At 41.2% G+C, this 13,763-nt stretch overlaps 1 protein-coding gene across 2 annotated transcripts in view; it reads left to right on the forward strand.

Moving 5' to 3' along the window:
* ldhd (lactate dehydrogenase D) overlaps positions 1-10,519 on the forward strand; it is a 53,045-nt gene extending 42,526 nt beyond the window's left edge. The window contains exons 7-11 of one of the 2 annotated variants that reach the window (XR_014875138.1): positions 1,514-1,642; positions 2,061-2,188; positions 3,991-4,081; positions 4,260-4,356; positions 5,899-6,008. Coding sequence is in view for 1 of the 2 variants with exons in the window: in XM_085166817.1 (XP_085022943.1) it covers positions 1,514-1,642; positions 2,061-2,188; positions 3,991-4,081; positions 5,899-6,010; positions 9,743-9,944 (662 nt within the window). In the remaining variant the exon portion in view is untranslated. Of the gene's footprint in view, positions 1-1,513; positions 1,643-2,060; positions 2,189-3,990; positions 4,082-4,259; positions 4,357-5,898; positions 6,011-9,742 lie in introns of those variants that run through there. The other variant, XM_085166817.1, reaches the window with a different exon arrangement.
* The last annotated feature ends 3,244 nt before the right edge of the window (positions 10,520-13,763 follow it).

Here is a 13,763-nt window from a genome sequence, read left to right on the forward strand (position 1 = left end):
CTTATTATTCTTTCTGGGTCACAAAATAAACGTTTAACATATTTTCAGGCGAGAATGTAGCTGCGTAAACATCAAATATCTGCTCTGTTTATCAAGACACCACATATTTTCAAAAGCGCTCCGATGTTTTCGGAGACGTCTGTTACCCACTAGCTCGATAGCTAGCCGGGGGCTAGGCTAACTAGAGCCGTGAGAACACCGGACTCCCGGCTAATCGTTTTCAAACCCACCGCCGTCTTTCGCTACTCAAGTTAAACATGATATATAAGTCACTTAGATAACTTAAAAATGTTATTGTTTGGCTTTTTTTCAGTATTTTATTTGTTCCTGAGTAAATCGGTTTGGCTGAGATTAAAGTTATAGTTTTTACACAGCTGAATAAACGTCAAGCAGACAGCTGATTATCAGAAGTGTGAGATGCTCGAGAATTTACTCCGGTGTCCTGTTATATTTTAGATAGCAAGGAGTTTATTAAACTTCACCGAAACAATCTGCAAACTTCATTAAAATTTAATAAACTATCATCTTATCTTTATTTTTAGTTAGCACATACCTTAAAAACTTAAAGCTGTAAGCTAATGATAGTTATATAAGAGCAGATGCTGCTGGTGCAATAAGCTATACGTTTTATGTTCAATGATCTGATTAGTCGACTAATCGCAAAAATAATCGGTGACTAGTCGACTATCAAAATAATCGTTTGTGGCAGCCCTATTTCCATCTAAACATGATTTAGCGTGTTCTGACTGAGGGATTTCTGAAAAATTCAAACGTACAGCTCTGCTATCCAACATAAATGAAGACAGAAAACTAAACAGCAGTGATGTTTGTAAGGTTACTGAAGTTTGGCGAGCTGGTATATAATGATGTAATAATAATCATGTGCTACGTGATCACTAGTGACACAGCTATGTTAGCAAAAAAACACAGTAAAGCTGGAGGATGAACGCGAACTTTTTTCCACTCGTTAACGTGAGGGTTCCCGATGATTAGGCACAAATGCAATCGCATGGCAGGATGCTGTAAACGGACCAAACTTCAGTCAGGAGAACAACAGAGATAATCCATCCACAATACGAGGTTAGTCATTCATATACTGCTGCATGAGCCGGGCTGTAGTTGCATTGTAAGTTTTACAAACTGAGCTTTAAAATGTATAGTGGTAATAAAACCCGAGAGAGGCCGACAGTGATCACTGACTGTTTTTAGGGGCTTGTTCAGATTAAATAGAACAAGATACAAAACATTAAAACATGTTAAAATACAGCAGCCTTAATAAACGCAGAGTAGTTTAGGACCCAGAGGCAGGGTTCATACAGCATCACTTAAAGACCGAATCCAGAAGAATCCGGGAGGGAAGAATTTATCCTCAAACTAGAGATGAAAATGAGATCAATACCAATTATTGACAGCTGGAACGTTCACAGGAACGATGCAAGTGAATGACTTTAGATCATCTTACCTACATTTCCTTTGATCGTGTGTTTGTCCTGTGTGTGTGTGTGTGATCCAGAGTTTCTGGATGATGTGATGATTGATGCGTGCAACAGGTTCAGCTCTCTGTCCTACCCCGTGACCCCAACTCTGTTCCTGGAGTTCCACGGCTCAGAACAAAGCCTGGAGGAGCAGGTCAAAACAACCGGTGTGTGCTGATATCAGACCAGATGTTCTCCCATTAGATAAAGCAGTTTCTCAAAGATATTGAGTGTTAGTTTCCCAGATATGACCAGGACATGAAAAGTAAAGTCATGAAGTCAGCGAACCATTTGTAAACATCTCAGGGTCCTCGGTTTTGTTGTAGACTGTCGTAGATGTTAACAGTAGTCACAAATATTTGTCTCTGAGGGGATGTGTCCAACAAAGCTTATTATTATTTGTAAGCTGGTTGGTCCATCCACTGGATCTCAGGACAGTGCTTCTGAAAGCTGCTTAACATTCACATAACAGTAGTGTTGTGGAAGTGGGAGCAGATTTTGTCTCTTTGGTTAAAGTTTGGATGTAATGTGATTTATTGAAAGCAAGCAAACTCGCATTGACGGTCAGTGTGTGTGTTTCTACAGAGGACATCACTCAGAGTAACAGAGGGTCAGACTTTCAGTGGGCTCGAGATACGGAAACACGGAATCGGTTGTGGAAAGCTCGTCATGATGCCTGGTACGCTGCTCTGGCTCTCAGAGCGGGCTGCAAGGTAAACAAAGTCACCTGCTTCAGAGACCGGACTTCGAGCATGATTTTCTCTGTAGGTCGATTATTTTCATTTCCATCAAACAATGTGGCATCCTTTCTTTCCTAACACATTACCCAGTCCACATCATTATAGACATCCAGCACGATTTTTTTCCATTGAGGCCTCAAAGTGTTTCGTTAATTTTTGAGCAGTGAACTAAACAGTGCGTGGTCGTATCTTATTGGCTACTGCAGTTCTTGTTTGTGTCCTGTTTGCTTGGTATCTTGAGGTTAGAGGGTCCCGCCTAGGGATGGGTACCGGTATCCGGTGCCATGATGACATAAACGGTAGTAACCAGACCGAAAAGCAGCGCACATTTCGCACACTTTATTTTCCCTGAGCTGTGATACACTTTAGATTCTAGCCAATCATTTTACGTTTCCGAGGATAGTAGGCGGGCCCAGGTACGTACGTTCTTTTAGAGCAGAGCTACAGATTAAAAATGCCCAAGGCAAAGCGGTCAAAAGTCTGGCTGTACTTGACAGCAAAAGATGCAAACTCAGCAGCTGCAACAAGTGCTTTAAGCTGATACTGTGATACTGTCAAAGGAGGTAACACCTCGAATCCGATGAAACACCTGGCGACGCATAGCGTTTTTTTAAAAGCCGGGAAATGCACCGTATTTGATAGCTTGCTGCGAGACCTCACACCGAGCACATCTACTGTGGGTGTGGTGCCTGTTATCGGACCCGGAGTTAGCAACATCCCCCAAAAACCCGAAGAGGAGAGTCCTGGCCCCTAGCCCTGCCAGTGTAGCAGAAATGATGAGGATGATGATGCAGCAGCAGCCGTTCTTCTCTGCGTGAGTAGCTTAATGTTGTTCGTGTGTAATTTACGTTGAGTAGGCTAACCACGTTATTACATTAATGCATGTAAGGTGAACTAGCAAACATCATCATAGCTACATGCGGCTGTCTTCTTGTTTGATGGCAGATACTCCCTTCACCCTGGCCAAAAAGGCTATAATGACCAAAGAAAAAGTGGAAAACAGTTAAACATGAGAGGTTTTTGGACAAAGTTTGTGTTTTTTCCATTGTTTAAGCACTGCTTCCAGCCAAGAGTGATACCATATATGCCCTATAGCTGCAGAAAAGGCTAACATTGTTATCTTTTTACAAAAAAAACAGCTGAACATGAGAGGTTTTTGGACCAATTTTGTGTTCTTCATTCTTTAAGCACCGGCACCGTTTCAAAAGTACCGGTTTGGCACCGGTATCGGATAAAACCTAAACGATACCCATCCCTAGTCCCGCCCCTAATAAACTATGGAAAAGGGAAAAAAATGTGTGAGAGTCTGTGCTGTGCCTTGTTTCTCTTCTCTGCTGTTTCACCTCGTTTGTGGAATAAAGAGGTTTAATCATGTTTTGACAGTTTGATTTAAAACCCACTGTGACAGAAAAGAGTGTAACCGTCCAAACATTTATGGAGCTGACTGTACACTAAAGCACCTTTCCTCGACACTAACACTAAGGAAGGTAAAAAGAAGAAGGTGTATTACAGCGTGAGAGGGCTCTCGTGTTGGGCAGATGTAATATTGCACACAGCCTGCAGTGTGATATTATTATAGCTTATCACTGCTGTGTTGGATATGTTGCCTTTTAATAGTGAGGCTTTGTGTGACAGCGCTGTGCTACACTAACACAGTCACTGCTCGGAGGCACTTTTATGTCTCACTGAAGATTGCACAAGACACCTGCTTGATGCCTTTCCAATATCGTGACCTTATCTTCCCTGTGTGTGTGTGTGTGTGTGTGTGTGTGTAGGCCTACTCTACAGATGTGTGTGTTCCTCTGTCTCGACTGCCTCAAATTATCGTGGAGACAAAGGAGGACCTGATTGAGAACAGACTTACAGGTGAGCACACATGCACTTGACTTCACGGTGAAAGCGCACCCACAGCTGAATTTTACACCATGTTGTTAATTCAAGACACTTGAATCTCTCTTATTCCTCAAAGCATTTATCTTTGATGTTAGAAAAAATAAAAGAAATTTATGAAAAGAAAATAATTTCTTTCTTTTTGGGATTTTAGTGAACCAGTTTGAGTGAGCTGTCTGGTAGCTGGTCAGCTGACCCGTGTGGTGGAGTAGAGAAGCTGCAGGAAGGTTGATTAAAACGTGTAGTTTGAGGTGCATATTTTAACTGAAGGACGCACTTTGAGGTCTAAGGGATCAATGAATGAGACTTAACTAAATACTACAACTTTTAAATACAGGAACTCTTGTAAAGCTCCAGAATGTAGGAGTCATTCTGGTGTAATTTAAAAATGCTTTTACGACATAGATCCACTTTGTTTCAGCTTCATCTTTACTGTGAGCAGTGTTGGGAAGGTTACTTTTAAAATGTATTCCATTACAGATTACAGAATACATGCCCCAAAATGTATTCTGTAACGTATTCCGTTACGTTACTCAATGAGAGTAACGTATTCTGAATACTTTGGATTACTTAATATATTATCATGCTGTTCACAACTACATGAATGTACTATTGCTGTGATTTATTACTGTTACTGAAGGTCCGCGGCTCCGAACCGTAGTAAAGGGACCTCTGGCTAATACGGTGGGTTCTGTGTCGGGCTCGTAGCCGAAAACTAGCTTTACTTTGTTGTCTGGGTCAACTTTGCTAGCGAGAGACAGAGAGAGGCGTTGAAAGGCTGCTCCAACGGAGCTTATTGTTTTTGGAGGAAAACACGAACACGGTGTACAGTCGAGTCTTAATAGCTTACTTACAACTGGGCTCGTCAGGCTCTCTTCTTGGCTGCAGTGGTTATTATTATATTTACATGCTTCCAGCTCCCGTTTCTGCTCGATGACAGCTCGTACTTTTCCTTTTTCTCCCTCCCTCGCTCACAGACACATAACGTGTATGGCAGTCCATTCTCCCTGCAGCACGGACTACACTGCCTATGATGCTACATTCTTTAGAGCTATACCTGTAGCATTCTGCCTATTAGCTTAGCACAACAACAACAAAAAAGCCTCTCTCACCCAGGAAACACGCAGAGAGAGAGCGTCACCCTGTAACCATGGCAACCGTAACGCTGCCGCCTGGAACAACAGAACGTAGCTGTCAAACAAAACCCAAACAGTCCTGACCCGCCACAATATGAAACAGGGAAGTACCGCCGTGTAATCCATTTATTTCAACAAAGTAACTGTATTCTAAATACCACCTTTTTAAACGGTAACTGTAACGGAATACAGTTACTCATATTTTGTATTTTAAATACGTAACGGCGGTACATGTATTCCGTTACTCCCCAACACTGACTGTGAGGAACTGAAATTATTAAAAAAAGGTTATTAACTCCAACTTTTTGTGTATATTGATAAAACATCAGCCAATAAAGTATATCTTTATCAGAATATATAAAATCCAGTGTTGAATAACACCAGGTACTGTCTGTAAGGCTCAACTGTGTCAAAACCACAAACCGTAAACATGTTTTTTATTTTGGGAAAGAGAGTAAATTCACAGGAACCCCGACAAGTAAGGTGGGCAGGAATTATGTTGGAGAACCCGATTAGCTCTCATACCACTGATCACATCTTTTTGTTTTTAAACCGACAAAACTAAAACAAGACTCAGACGCGCTGATGCGTCAGAAGAGCACAGAAGAAGAAAGTGATGTAAAAAACAGATGTAATGTGGATGGCTTCTGCCCTCAGGTCCCATAGCAGGCCACGTGGGCGATGGGAATTTCCACTGTCTGATGCTGGTGGATCCAAACGACCCCGAGGAGATGCACAGAGTCCACCTGTTCACTGAGAGACTGGCGAGGTATGGTGTCACCTCGCACTCACTCACAAATCTTCTACCAATCACTTGTTTTTCTGGAAGATCGTCGCCATCGAGCCGTTTACTGCTTCAGGGTTGACGACAACAGGATGTGAGGACACAGTTCATATCTGTGACTCATTCATACAAATAAATGTACGCTGTTTAATCAGCAGACATTTTATTCTAGTTTGTCTTTTTTATTATGACAAACCTACAGTAAGCAGACCTCACTCTAACTCGGGTCCCTGTATGGACATATCTGATGGGTAATACTAGGGATGCACCGATACCACTTTTTTGGAAACGAATACGAGTAGGAGTACTTGCATTTCAGTACTCACCGATACGAGTACTTAATAAAAACATGATTTAAATTTACAGGTAACAGCTTTAGTCCAATAATTTAACAAAAAACAAACAAACAAGGGACTAGTTTGGAATTAAGAACATTTATTTAAAATGAAAAGCATGTTGTATGCAACATATTACAGAATAAATAATTATAAAAAACAAAATTTAATTTTAAATTTGTTCGTCTGTTTCTCTGTTTAGAAGTCTCACTAGCACAGTCACAGCTGGGATGACATCAGAGGCTAGTGCGTCGTAGCTGCTCACTTTTTTAGTTAGTTCCTCAAAGGGGGCGAGGATGGCAACAGTCGTCTCCATAAGAGCCCATTGGTGAGCAGTGAGATAGTCAGGGAGTTCGTGCTCGGACACGCCCAGCACTCGCTTTTGCTCAATGAGGGACTGGAGCATGTAATACGTGCTGTTCCAGCGCGTCTGTACGTCCTGCTGCAGTCTCTTTATTGGCTGGTTGAGCTGTCCCTGAATGTCCTCGAGGCGGGAGTAGGCTAAGGCGGAGTGTTTAAAATGCCCAACTATTTTCTGTCCCACTGCTGTAGCATCAGCTATGCTCCTCTGTGCTAATAAGTGTGGGTAAACTCTTTGTACTCGTTGTCGTGTTGAGATTTTGGTGCTTGATTAAATTACTTGTGTTAAATGCGCTACCTTTAGAGCCTCTGGACAATTTCACTGAGCACAATTTGCAGTCCGCCTTTGTTTTCGCGTCTTCGTTCACTTTGAAATAGTTCCACACGGCTGACTTGTCTCGCCTGCCCTTCTCTCAGCTCTGAGCTGCAGCCGGGGCCTGGGGGCGGGCACTCGGGGCCTGGGGGCGGGCACTCGGGGCCTGGGGGCGGGCACTCGGCGCCTGTGATTAACCCCTTACATGCCGCTCAAACATAGACAGGTCTCAGACCGTGGTATCGGTCCTCGGTATCAGGGGACTTTTAACGAGTTCGAAAACTTTAGAAAATGTGGTATCGAGGCAGATACCCGATACCGGTATCGGTGCATCCCTCGGTAATACAGTTGTCCAGGAAGTTAAGCTGCATCTATTTGAGGCGACTCGCACTGCTTTGAAGCTGACAGTTGGTCACTAGCCTGTCATATGTTGTCCACCCTCTCATGTTTTAGTCAAAGTTATCCTGCGCCCCCACTGGTAGTTGCGTCAGGCGCTTGCCTTGAAGTTAATAAAAGTTTATCTTGTAATGTGTATTTTATCGTTGTGGTATCGTTGTGCATTGCTGTGTGGACTCTCCCACACAGCACATACAGTTCATGCCCACATGGACCAGCTTCAAGTAGAAACCAGCCCTGCATTCTGTGCAGCTCGAGGAGAGACTTTAAAGCTCCGCCCACCCCCGTGACTGAGCTCGCAGATGTCGTTAACGTGATCAAAGTGATAAAATGATTACAGAGTAATCTTGACTGTTTTTAACGTGCATCTGAACGAACACTCCTCTGGAAAGGTTATTATCGCATACAGTAGTAATCAGCTACATGATAACACTGTAAAATTACCATTAAAAACATTTATCGTACTAGCAAAAGACAGACAGGAGCCTCCACCTGACAGCTGCTGTAATGTTTTATTTATACTTCCTTCAGATCCCATCAGACAGACACACACTGTTACTGAATACCAGATGTTCTTACTAACAGTAATCTCCTTTTTTTAAGTCTTATTGGTTGAGCGCGTATGCCTCATGTACCTGTCAGGCAGCCTGGCCTCACTGCTCCATTTTAGCAACTTTCCTTGTTATTACCTTCATTGTCAGTCTCTCTTCAACACGTTTCTCTTCACCCTAATCCTCCCCACACTCGCCGTAATCCTCCTTACTCCGCTTGCTTATCTTCAAACAAATTCCTCCCCGTTGGAATCGCGCTCTCGCCCATCTCTCTCGGTTAATATTGATTCCAGAGGGCCAAACGTTTAAGTCTTGGGACTTGCAAAGGCTTGTGTGCTGTCTTTCTATAGATGGAGGGTTTTAGCTATATACCAATACAATCTTCTCAAAATCTTTTTTCAAAGACTTTAAACACCACCAGCTATGCCAGGGTCAGGCTCAGACCACAGAGGGTAATGGCATAGAGGATTAGATGGAAGAAAGCCACAGCTCACCTGAATTAGACCTGAGCGAAGGCAGCGGAGACTCCAATGCACGAAACAACTCTAACTCCCGTCCTTCTCCTTTTAAGCCATCTTTCTTCTGATTGGCTGCCCCTTTTCCAACAGCAGGTGGGTGGGGCTTCTGTGCTGTGGACCATGAATTGGCCATATTAACCCTTTAAAGCCGGTCGGAGCGGGCACGCTCTGTTTTGCGTAACTATTTTTAAATCCCGGTAGCTCTGCAACCACGTGAGCTAGCACAATAATTTTTTTTGCATATGAAACCGGAGGAGTTGTACTTACATCTTATGCCATCAGCTTGTCCTCGGTCACAGTTTCCTTCCACATATAACTTTGCAAAAACTGCATAAAAAGCGCTTGCAGCAACAAAAACATAATATTCCAGAAACACGCTTTGCTGATCCAATCAGCTGTTTGTAACACTTCCTAGGTTGGATTAGACGTCAGCGCGAACTTTTGCATGTCCGCCATGACCTGCCCGAAACCGGAAGTGACGTCATTTTCACGGAAATTTCGTTTTTTTACCATATAGCCTCATGAGCCTATACTGGTGTTTTTAAAAGTTATCTTTGACTTTATGACTTTCTGTGTGGTTTCTGGGATGCTTAGGACTCATATTGCACTGCTGGAAATAGTTTATTTTGATGCATATGCTGCTTTTTTGCAAATTTGCATTATAATATTTATTTTTGTTTTTCCTGCAGTATATAAAAATTGGTGTATTTCAAAAATAAAACTATGAAGACACTTAAAATAAATTTCCTGTGGTGGGAAACTATTTTGTGCAACTTTTTTGTATTTACAGTTTTGAGGGATAAGCCTCTTAAATTTCTCTAACTAGAAATATATGTTAAAAAACAAAAACGATTTTCAATTTTTTTGTAGTTTATTGCACTTTTTTGCAATTTATGTAATTACTATGCACTTAATTCATACATATTAAAATTTGGGCTATAATGGTTGTATTGATGTATAGCAACTTGAAATGCTCCCAAAAATGGCTCCACAGCATGTAAAAATATAATATAAGCTCTGGCGGACTTGGTTCTATGGTAGGTCTTAAAGGGTTAAAAATATACACTCTGTATTGCGTCATATAGAGCCAAGAAAAAACAGCCTGAAGCCTGAGCTTCTGGCTCACAGCGATTACTTTCGTATGAATGTTTGTGGATAGAAAGTGAAACATTTTGAAACATTTGTAAAGGTTTCAGAAAACTTTCAAACTTTTTGCTCCTAAAAAATGTATTTGCTTCTTGCAGGCGAGCCTTGGCCATGGATGGCACGTGTACAGGGGAGCATGGAGTGGGTTTAGGAAAAAGGGCGCTGCTGTGCGAGGAGATGGGGCCTGTGGGCATCCAGGTCATGCAGAGTCTCAAGGACGCCCTCGACCCAAACAACCTGATGAATCCTGGGAAAATCCTGCAGCGAGAAGAGCCACGAGCAGCGTGTCCATCTGAGTGATTACATCATCAGAGTGAAGTTTGTGGACGCACTTCTGTTAAAGGGGCACAAGTGGTTTAGAGTGAGCAAACATATGAAATCATTGAAGCAGTGATTTACAAATTCAGCGAAATCAAGAAAGCTACACGTGTTTTTTTTTTTTATGAGATTTCTCACGAATGTTCCTACATGCACCAGAAAACCTGACTCTTGGAAAATGATGAGTGTTAATAAAATCCTTTTTGCTAACTCTAAATCTGAGTTTTTAAGGAAGACCTGGTCTGTTGTAGCAGATTAGCATGCATTATGTAAAGATTATCTTCCACAGATCATCTCTTTTTGTGTCATTAAAATTAATGTCTAACATGTGGAATCACTCCAAGTGCTGTTGAACCTGTTTATTGTCTGCTGAATACATTTCATTGAAACTAGACACTACAGTTTATTATGCTTTTGCTTTTGTAAACACTTTACCTAACTACAGATGAGCATTTTGACACGGGACTCCATTATTCTGATTTGCATAGCTGTTTAAAGAGTATCTAGAGTTCAGCGACTATATGTTGTATACTTTAAATAAATCACAGTATGCAATGGTTTCAGTGAAATCCTTGACCATGATGACCTACATAAAGAAAAGCTGCTAGTAAATGAAAGAGATCAGTCAGCGCGACGGTTTGGGGATCAACTACGACTCGAGTTACAGAAAATTACAGAAAAAGTTCCACGGCTAATTGGCCAGACTGTCCTATGATTATAAAACTGAAAGTTTTTGTTAATTCACAGAATGTAATGTAGGATGAATGTCCATGGGTGAGGTCTGCATCAGCAGGAAAAGCTGAAAAACCTGTTAAGATATATTTAAAAGTCCAAAATCTTTGCCCTCTTTCACATTTTTCAAAGCTATACAGTGGGACAGATCCATCTTTGACGACCTGATTCTAGGCCCCAGGCCTTATCTTTGACCCCCCCGATATAAGTTGTCAGGAGGTCATTAATAGGGATGGGTATCGTTTAGGTTTTATCCGATACTGATACTGGTGCCAAACTTTTGAAACGGTGCCGGTGCTTAAACGGTGCTCAAACCGGTGCTTAAAGAATAGAGAACACAAACTTTGTCGAAAAACCTCTCATGTTCAGCTGTTTTTCTGTAAAAAGATAACAATGTTAGCCTTTTCTGCAGCTATGGGGCATATATGGTATCACTCTTGGCTGGAAGCAGCTTAAACAATGGAAAAAACACAAACTTTGTCCAAAAACCTCTCATGTTTAACTGTTTTCCACTTTTTCTTTGGTCATTTTAGCCTTTTTGTCCAGGGTGAAGGGAGTATCTGCCATCAAACAAGAAGACAGCCGCATGTAACTACCACTGTGTTTGCTAGTTCACCTTACATGCATTAATGTAATAACGTGGTTAGCCTACTCAACGTAAATTACACAGAACAACATTAAGCTACTCACGCAGAGAAGAACGGCTGCTGCTGCATCATCATCCTCATCATTTCTGCTACACTGGCAGGGCTAGGGGCCAGGACTCTCCTCTTCGGGTTTTTGGGGGATGTTGCAAACTCCGGGTCGATAACAGGCACCACACCCGCAGTAGATGTGCTCGGTGTGAGGTCTCGCAGCAAGCTATCAAATACGGCGCATTTCTCGGCTTTAAAAAAAACGCTATTCGTCACCAGGTGTTTCATCAGATTCGAGGTGTTACCTCCTTTGACAGTATCACAGTATCAGCTTAAAGCACTTGTTGCAGGCTGCTGAGTTTGCATCTTTTGCTGTGAAGTACAGCCAGACTTTTGACCGCTTCGCCTTGGGCATTTTTAATCTGTAGCTCTGCTCTAAAAGAACGTACGTACCTGGACCCGCCTACTATCCTTGGAAACGTAAAATGATTGGCTAGAATCCAAATGTATGACATTTCAGGGGAAAAAAAGCACCGAAATGTGCGCTGCTTTTCGGCCTGGTTACTACTGTTTCCCTAATCATTAATGACAAAAGTACAGTAACTTCTAATAATTTGGAGCGCTGCATTTGAGCTCTACAAAGTTGGCTATTGTTAAGAAGCTACATAAAAGTGAGAAAAGCAAACGTGTTAGCTTTTCAGCATGTTAAATTCATCTCACTGTCCGCTAACCGGAATGGAGGCAGCTTTCAAGGAAGCGAGCAAACTTCAAGTAATTTAAATTGCCATCATTTGGATTCACTGCGTTTTATGTCACAAACCATTAAACAAGAAAATTATCAGAGCCAAATGAACCTTCAGGCTTCTTTGTACCTGGATTTCTTCCTTCTGTCTGTGATGAAGCAACGCTCTACACCACCACACGGTGTCAGCGGTGCATCCTTGAGAGACAAACCTGCAGCGTGTCAGCCAGAAGATCAAAATATAATGCTCACTTCTGCCTCGGCAGCTTTGTAACTATTGTTTTCCCAGCTTGCAGCCAGTAACTGAACATTAAGAAAGACGTGAAGAGCACTAACACACTCGCACAGCCACTGAGCTACAATCAAATCGCCTTTTAAATAAAAACACTGTGTGACTTTGTTATAGCTCACTCTGAGTTCTGTTTATTTTATTCTTAGTGATTTGCATAGCTGTTTAAGCAGTCTACAGTTCAGTGGCTATTTCCTGCAGCCTTTCTAATAAGTCATATTTGTTTTCAGTGAAATCCTTGACGATGGTTCAGGAGGCCTTTAAAAAAGATGCATTGAAATTTATAATTAGTAACAACCACAAAATGATCACAAAGAGACCATGCATTCATTTAAAAAGACAAAAGAAGAAAATAAATAAGTGCAATATACATTCTAAAGTTATATTTCACGTGGGTTTGAAAAAAATCCACACATGCAAAAGAAAAATGCTATTTTCTCCCCCTTTTTCCTGAAAAAATATACAAATATAGCACAAATGGTAATGTAACAAATTTACAAATTTGTTACAAAGGTAACAAATGGTAATCCAGATTTCACACCTCTGTTAAGTGGCCTTTTATGACTAAACTAACTAATGATGATATGTTGAGAATGTTATTAAGGGTGTTAATGAATCCTTTACTTCATTAGGGTATTTTTGGTAACCCACTCATTGAGAGTTATGGTTTAGTTATACTTTAATAAACAGATTTTTGACTCAGATTCTTCACAGCTGCGGACCAAACGTGTCAAATTTGTTAACATTAAATAAAGTTAGAAGTCACGTTTCCTTTATAAATGTATTAAATGTATATGGGCAACTTGTTCAAAGGTGGCACGAAAATTTTCTTGGTTATGGATTCGCTGGAACTATTAAAAAGAAAACTGGCTGAGAACCTGCTTACACTGTGTTTTTGTGAGCTTGATTTTTTTTTATTATACTGGTGCAGTGTGTGTGTGTGTGTGTGTGTGTGTGTGTGTGTGTGTGTGTGTGTGTGTGTGTGTGTGTGCTAACAAGTTGATTTCTTATCCTCTGTGTCAAAAAGCAGTTTTTCCTCTTCTCGTTTGTACTTCCTGTGTGGAGACTGTGCAGCAAACCTTGTTTCTTTTATTCATTTTACATTCTGTGTGCTGCTGTCTGTTATCAGTGTTACTAAGATCTCACGTTAAACCTCTACACCAGTGATTTCTACTCATTTTGGGCCTTTTATCCAGACCTGTCATATTAGTATAATCACCAACACACTGCTCATGTTTCAGTGTTTTATATTTATCTAACATGGCTCATTATCCAAAAACCCATGTTGTTATTTTCTTGCTTTGTTATTATATACTTTACATTTACTTAACTGTTTTAATCGTTTATCCATTACCTTTACGAGCATTAATACTGAAAATCAAAACTACAAGTGAATTAAATAT

This window comes from Neolamprologus multifasciatus, chromosome 7 (genome assembly GCF_963576455.1).
Source record: "Neolamprologus multifasciatus chromosome 7, fNeoMul1.2, whole genome shotgun sequence".
Classification (NCBI taxonomy): Eukaryota; Metazoa; Chordata; class Actinopteri; order Cichliformes; family Cichlidae; genus Neolamprologus; species Neolamprologus multifasciatus.